The 7,498-nt window shown below is 46.1% G+C and overlaps 1 protein-coding gene across 2 annotated transcripts; it reads left to right on the top strand.

Moving 5' to 3' along the window:
- Positions 1 to 1,969: 1,969 nt before the first annotated feature.
- Positions 1,970 to 6,512, top strand: RPL26 (ribosomal protein L26). Of its 2 annotated transcripts, none has more exons than XM_056115072.1 (4): positions 1,970 to 2,031; positions 2,765 to 2,937; positions 4,011 to 4,151; positions 6,348 to 6,512. In XM_056115072.1, exons 2-4 carry the CDS (start codon positions 2,770 to 2,772, stop codon positions 6,474 to 6,476), a joined length of 438 nt encoding a protein of 145 aa, XP_055971047.1. In that variant the 5' UTR covers positions 1,970 to 2,031; positions 2,765 to 2,769; the 3' UTR covers positions 6,477 to 6,512. The 2 variants fall into 2 exon arrangements, with proteins under 2 accessions (XP_055971047.1, XP_055971048.1); XM_056115073.1 differs by lacking the exon at positions 1,970 to 2,031 and adding an exon at positions 2,333 to 2,353.
- The last annotated feature ends 986 nt before the right edge of the window (positions 6,513 to 7,498 follow it).

Genomic DNA, 7,498 nt, shown 5'->3' with positions numbered 1-7,498 from the left:
TGGTGCCCAAAAGATGCTCTATAAACATTTTTTTCTCAAACAATCACCGCAGATGAATTCTCTTTGAATATCTAAATTAGGACTAAAAACTGGAGCTATTTCCTTCACAGAATATTTGAAACATAATGACCCACCCCTTTTTGTTGTGATGATCAGGGGCCTTCGTGGAGCTGTAGCACACTCCCTTTTTTTTTTTAATTTTTATTAGTGAAACACCATGAAGTACAGTTGTAGACTTACAACGTACAAATTTTTGTGCTTGGGTTTCAGTTATACAATGATCGAATACCCATCCCTCCACCAGTGCCCATTCTCCACCACCACTGATCCCAGTATCCCTGCCACCCCCCGTGCCCCCCATCCCACCCTACCTCTGTGGCAGGGCATTCCCTTTTGTTCTCTCTCTCCTTCTAAGTGCTGTGGTTTGCAAAAGAGGCAATGGGTAACAATAATGTTCGGTCTATAGTCTGCTCTCATCACATCTCCCATCCTGGGAGGAACTTCCCAACACCCTTTATTTGGTGCTCCCTTCTCTATCTGAGCTGCCTTTTCCCCTAGCGTGTAGCACACTCCTTTAGAAGTGTTCTCCGCCACAACAACTATCCACATCTGCCTGAAGTGCTCATCGAGAGCTGTACTCCCAGCCACTGTGCACTATGCTTGCACATTTTTCAGTTGTGGTACTCACCAGGGGTTGCATACTTCAATTGTGTTGCTTGCACACATCTGGTTGGCAGTGATGACCAGGGACTGCACATTTAGGGGGACTGGGGAGGGACCCCCAAAAAAACAGAGCTCCCAGCAGAGCTGAGCACCTGGGGTGGGGGTGGGGAGGGAGCACTAGGCATGGGACTCACTCTCATCTTTGCAAGGCAGGGGCTTTTGTCACTGTGTCATTTACCCAACAAGACCCAACTTGACTGTTTTTAAATCATGAAAACACAAGCACTGTCTGCTCCAGTGCCTGGAGGATAGGATTTTTCACTCTTCAGCGCAATCCATTGAATATCTACAGTTGTTTATTGCATATTACATACAGAGGAAGAGTGCTCCTAGCATTTATCCAGCTATGTATTTTGCCTGACGTGTTATCATGAAGTGTGTCTTCCGTCAGCATGACAGCAGTGTTACTCAGTAGAAACCAATACCCCACCAGGAGCGCTGCACGCTGTGGGAGTTCACGCCGCCCTGCAGCTGCGCCCAGATCCACTGGGGGCTGGGTACAGGGAGTTCATCCTCTTGCCCAGTTCCCAAAAGATCCTGAGCTGAATGAGATCTTCCAGTACAGTTAAGAAAGGGGCACAGTTCTCCGCACTGAGAAGCCTTTCTCACTCCGGGATTCTCAAAAGTGTTGCATCAGACCGACTCGCTCAGGACCACCAAGGAGCTCGTTTCTTACAAAGCTAGTTCCGACCTTTTTCTTGGGGTCGGGGACAGCTCGATGGTCCCAGTCCTCTGGAGGCCCCACACCGGCCAAGTTAAATTCCCCGCGAGGAAGAGACACATCGCCCTGTGTAGGCGGCAGCCGGCGCCCAGTAGAAACTCGTTAAAAGGACGCCGCGCTCGGCATCCCCACGCCCAGCTCGGGACAGACAGACACCCGGGGACCGGCCGATCGCGGTCTCAGCGTCCCCCTAGTGGTCAACGGTAGAACAGACTCATGCGAGGGGACGCAGGGCGGTGCCCGGGGGTGAAAACAGCGGAGTCCCTGGGGACATTTATCCCCCCGTCACGCTCAGTCGGACCTCACCACGCAGCTGGGAACGACCCCTTCCGAGGACGCAAGTTGCAGGACGCAGAACCACCAAAGGGAGTTTTGCAGTTGCCCGCAATGGTATCCTCCAGGCCGCCAGGGGACACTATCCCAATTTCCTATTCTCGCTCAAACACAACCTCCGGCCCCTCTCGCGCGCTCGTTCGCGCGCTCGCTCGCGCTGGCTCTCGCTCTCGCGATATCGCTTGTCCATTTAGAGAACCGGAAGTAGCGTGTGGCTCCTTTCCCTTCTGCGGCCATCGCCGAGGTGGTGACTGGTGAGGATTTGCCGGGGATGCGTATTTAATCCATAGCCATCCGTTCCCTGCGAGGGTGCCTCTAGACCCCCAGGCCTCGGTACCCTTCCCGCTGCCGCGTAGCCCCCAGGAGGGCGGCCCCGATGCGCCCGCTCTGTTTTACTCGCTTCCCAAGGACGCCGTACTGGGGAGGGCGGTGGGGAGTGGAGTGCGGGAAGTCGCAGTAGGGAGAGCACGGACCCTCTGCGTGGTTTTCTGTGGTCTGTTTCTCGAAATAACCTCCTTGTGAACCCCGCAGGACATTCAGACTCTGCTTGCCCACTGGCAGGTTGATTTAGATCTGGTATGAATCCCGGTTTTTTTTTTTCAGATTTGGGACCATAGGAAATTAAATTAATCCTGGTGTCTGTAGAAGGCTAACGTTTGTCTTTCTAAAAGAATACTGTGTTTCAAAAACCGAGTTATTGGTCTGCTTGCCTCCAACTCATTAGCGATTAAAGTCCAGTCTTTCATACTCAGATGCATAAGTTCAGATAGCTAAAACTGCTATGTTAATGCTGAATTTTTATTCCTTAAAGCAAAGATTGCAGTGCAAGGAAGCATCGGGCTAAGAGGTTTTTGAAGCAGCTTTTGATGAGGCTAAAAAATAGGAGTTTTGTCGAGCCTTGCAATCTTCTGAGATGAAAAGTTGCTATTACTTGGTCGCAAACTGAGAGCTTATGGAACTACTAACACCTCTTTGCTTTTTATTAAGCCAAAATGAAGTTCAATCCTTTTGTGACTTCTGACCGGAGCAAGAACCGCAAGAGGCATTTCAATGCACCTTCCCACATTCGTAGGAAGATTATGTCTTCCCCTCTTTCCAAAGAGCTGAGACAGAAGTACAATGTGCGATCCATGCCCATCCGGAAGGACGATGAGGTTCAGGTAAAGTGCTGTGGTGGGTCGTCCTAGTGGGTGTCCTGCCCTTCTAGCTTGGAACAGGTCTTGCAGTCAGAATGATGGAGCATCTGCTGTGTTCCTCCCGGTGATGCCAAAGATGCTGGAGTGGTGACTCGGGTCTCTAGACGTTCAGGATTCCCAGGTTTTTCAATATATATTTTTCCTTTTTTTTTTTCCTGTTACTGGGTTATTCCTGGTGGTGCTCGGGGGGACCATATGGGATGCTGGGGATCAAACCTAGTTGGCCATGCAAGGCAAATGCCCTACCCACTGTACTGTTGCTCCAGCCCCTTTGAATATTTTCAAGAATGGAAATATTGAGGAATAAAGATTTCAGAGTTGGGAAGTCAAAGAGAAAGGGACTCCTCGTGTAGGAAGGAATTTACTGTAGAACTAAATTCACTATGTCTCCTGTGGAATTTTTATAGGAAAACAAAATGGCAGGCTGTGGGTGGGTTGGTAAGAGTGAACCTTGGTAGACAGAAGTTGATTCTGGTGACAGAATTGGTGCTGAAACATTGTATGTCTAAAACCCAGCTGAATAACTTTGTAAATCACAGTGCTCTGATGAAATTTTTAAAATAAAGGAGTGTTAATTAAATACTGGTAACCTGATGATCCCTCAAGATGGGGCATTCTTTTGCAGCTTCTATGAAAAATAAGGTGGGTTTATTTATACCTTTGCACAAGCTCACCTTGTAGACCAGCAACTCATTAGATTAATGTGAGCATACTTTAAATATAGATGAAATGAAGCAGAGTGTTATTGGCACATTTCTATTAAATACTTAAAAATGAAAAAATTGGGGCTGGAGTATAACAGGTAAGGCACTTAACTTTGCACAGTGCCGTACGTACAACCTGTGTTCATTGCCTGGCACCCCGTATGGTCTCCCAAGCTCTGCCAGGAGTGATTCCGAGTTCAGAGCCACTAGTAAGCCTTGCACACTGCTGGTGTGGGCCACCACCACCCGAGTGGATGGTCTTTATATTACTCGGGTTTTTTTTCCAAGTTCATCTTGTTTATCTATCTGCATTTTTGTGTTTTGACTTTTCAGGTTGTGAGAGGACACTACAAAGGTCAGCAAATTGGCAAGGTAGTCCAGGTTTACAGAAAGAAATATGTTATCTACATTGAACGAGTCCAGCGGGAGAAGGCAAATGGCACAACTGTCCACGTGGGCATTCACCCCAGTAAGGTGGGTGTTTTTTCAGAATGTTAGAGGAGGAAATAAAACTTCTAAGCAATTCTAGTTTTAGGTTTGTTGGAAACCGATCTTAAGTTATTTTTGTTTCTGTTGTTTGCTTATTAAATCATACATTTAAATCCATACATTTCATTTTCTCTAAGCTATTAGAAGATCCGTCTATAATCTTAACCATGAACAGATTTTGAGATCTAGGAAATGAATTAGGTAATATTAAAATAGAGATGACATCTTGTTTACTTTTATGTATTAAAATGAGAGGGAGTCGGAGAGGTAAAGGGGTGGAGTACTTGCGCTGTATTCATGGGGCTTGGTTTTCAGTTCTATACCTAGCGTACCATGATTGCCTGAACATTACTTGGAGTTCTTCTGGGAAGGTCCCAGTTTTTAAATGTTTGGTTCATTTAGGTGTTTTTTGATTCCCCCTCCCCCAAACCCTGTGATGCTCAGGAATTACTCCTGGCTCTGGACACATTATTCCTGGCTGCTTTCAGGGGCGTATAGGCTGCTGGACTCTGCAACGCCAGTGCCTGTTCATTCATACAGTAACTCCCTTAAAAGACTGGGTATCAAGTAAGGCAGATTTTAAAACCGTACAAAGATACTGAGTTCTTTATAAATACTGAAGTTAAAATCCTGTGGATATTTATAAGCCATTATTTCTAATTTTATTTTTGTACCACACCTGGTGGTGTTGGGCAGGGGATATAGAGGGGTTGAAACATGTAATGCTAGGGTTTGAGCCCAGGGCTCTCACAAGCTTTGCATGCACTCCAGTCCAATGAGCCGTAATATTGTTGTCTCTACTCTTGCGTTGAGTTGTTTTTGGTTTTTTCACTTCTAGTTAAAAATATTCCCTGAACAAGAGTTCCACTTATTACTATGCTAGATCAGACATTATCGGTGTCACCAATCCAGTGACTGGTTGGGGGGGAGGGCGCGGGGGGTGCAGGAGAGTGGGGTTTACTTTAAGTTGGAAGTGGTATGGGGGTTGAACTTCGTCACTCAGAAGGAATTTTCATCTCTTATTCTAGTTTTGGGCCTTTCATAAACCTAAATGTATGATTTCAACCCATACCTCAACATCAAATTGTCGTTCTCAGTTCAACTTGGATTTGTATACCTGTATCTAACATTCATTTTTGAAAGCTCTCAGTTTGCTACCATTCGCTACCATCCCTGTCTTAGTTGCTTTGGCTCAAAGTGCTTTTTCTGGCGTTTCTCTGGGGATCCACCCCGAGTAGGCCAAATGAAAAGCAAGCACCTTATCCTCTACCATTTCTGGAACCCAAAATGTCATTTTTGATGATGAAAACCTATTGACTGCTGCTATATTGAGATCTTGTATGTTACTTCACCAAGACCATTTAAAGCCTTGCCTGATCTCCACTGTTTGATGTTTTTGTTTTGTTTTGCTTTTTGGGTCACACCCGGCGGTGCACAGGAGTTACTCCTTGCTTTGCACTCAGGAATTACTCTTGGCAGTGCTGGGGGACCATATGGGATGCCTGGAATCGAACCCGGGTCGGCCGCATGCAAGGAAACGCCCTACCCGCTGTACTATTGCTTCAGCCCCACCAGCATTTGCTGTTATTCTGTTCCATTTTCCATGTTCTAGTCTACTGATTTTATTGCTATTTTTATAAAGGTGCTTGACTACTTGACAAATAAAGTTCTCCCCTAAATACAAGGCACACTTTGATGGTGGGATCCAGAGGTCTGTTTTAACAGGCTCTTCAGTTGATTCATAAGTATGCTCAAGTTTGAAAGACACATTAATAATAATAAAACTAAGTTTATCTAGATGACTCAACTTTCTTTTATGTTCAGATGTAGCCTCTGGTCTCCAGCACTCCTTAACATCCCCATATTATCCTGTTCTCTATTTTCAGTCTGAACTTAAAATGGAAGTGTACATGACTTGGTTTGTAGCTATAGAACTAGGATAAGTGTGGTATAATAGTTAATTTTGCTGTAACACTTAGAGGATAAGTGAAGATCTACTGACCTCACATTTTCTCTTCTTTAAACATTAGTGAACATCAATTTGATTTGAGGACTTAAAGAATCTAGTTAAATGATCTAATGTTTAGGTATCTACTATACCAGGTTGGGGAAAGGAATTGGATGTTCAATTTTACTGTTCTATATGGACAACACATTGATCCGGTGTTTCTTTTTCTATAGGTGGTTATCACTAGACTAAAACTGGACAAAGATCGCAAAAAGATCCTTGAACGCAAAGCCAAGTCTCGCCAAGTAGGAAAGGAGAAGGGCAAATACAAGGAAGAAACGCTTGAGAAGATGCAAGAATAAAGTTATATACAACTTGATTAAAAACTGTAAAATGAAGACTGCAGTGGTGTGCATTTGAACATCAGTTGAGTTTACAACAATTTCTGAAATCCGTACTGATGGGATTTTTGGGTGTTCGGCTTTGCGTTTTGGATCATAAATGGTGGTGGTCAGGGTACCAATCCCAGTCACTAAGCAGCTAGGTGCAAAGCAAGTACTTAACCTCCTGTGTGACCCAGGTTTGGTTTCAAAACATTTTGGGTTGTGTGAAAAGCTAATTGGGAACACTAACTCTGGAACCTGTCTCTTTCTCTTAGTTTCCAACAGGCTAGTATATGAACATGGGGGTGGGGGTAAATTCTAACTGCACTGAGAACATTCATGGCAGGAATAAAGACTTTATGTGGTAGCTGCATGCAAGACAAGGGGCCTAAGGCTGTCCTCTACAACCCTGGCAGTATTTTTTGCACTGACGTAGTGAGTGGACTTGTCCTCAAGGCTGCCTGCTCAGATTTGGTCCCTGGCATTCTGTGGTCTCCATAGGACCGCTGGGAACAAACCCTGAAAACAACCAGGGTTTCTATTGCCATTAGAGAAATAGTTTCAATATCCAAAGGAGCAACTGCTTTTGTACTGGCACCTATAATGCTTCAAGCCTTATTCCCCTTCCCCCCATGCAACACTTGAAAAAGGCGGCACTAATGCAGAGGTGCGCAGTGACCGTGAAGCCACATGTTTACCCAGTCACTTGGAATCACTGGCACAGTAGGGCCTCGTTTTACTGGTGGGGTCTAAGGTGGCGTGGGGGGTTGCCGTCTTGTGCGTGAGGATCCCCTGGGCCAGATGGGTGTGGGTTGCAGTCCGAAGGAACATTCGCCTGTGGTGCGGTTGCAGACTGACAGCCTTCGGAGCCATGTGCTTGCAGTGGCCAGGCGCCCTTGGCTGGGGTCCCGAGTTAGCGGCCCCGCCAAGGTTACCTCTACTGTGGCCTTTGGCACGCTGGCGGCGCCAGACTCCGCGCTGCCGTTGGGCGCCGAGACGCT

This window comes from Sorex fumeus, unplaced genomic scaffold (genome assembly GCF_029834395.1).
Source record: "Sorex fumeus unplaced genomic scaffold, SorFum_2.1 ptg000028l, whole genome shotgun sequence".
NCBI classification, from domain to species: Eukaryota; Metazoa; Chordata; class Mammalia; order Eulipotyphla; family Soricidae; genus Sorex; species Sorex fumeus.
Note: the sequence above shows the minus strand (reverse complement) of the source record. Positions and strands in the feature narration are given on the sequence as shown.

Bases quoted from the DNA above. Each gene is read 5' to 3' on its own strand.
- RPL26 (XM_056115072.1), top strand. From the start codon at position 2,770: ATGAAGTTCAATCCTTTTGTGACTTCTGACCGGAGCAAGAACCGCAAG. The intron at 2,938-4,010 runs GTAAAGTGCTGT...TTGACTTTTCAG, and splicing joins GGAAGGACGATGAGGTTCAG to GTTGTGAGAGGACACTACAA. The intron at 4,152-6,347 runs GTGGGTGTTTTT...CTTTTTCTATAG, and splicing joins TGGGCATTCACCCCAGTAAG to GTGGTTATCACTAGACTAAA.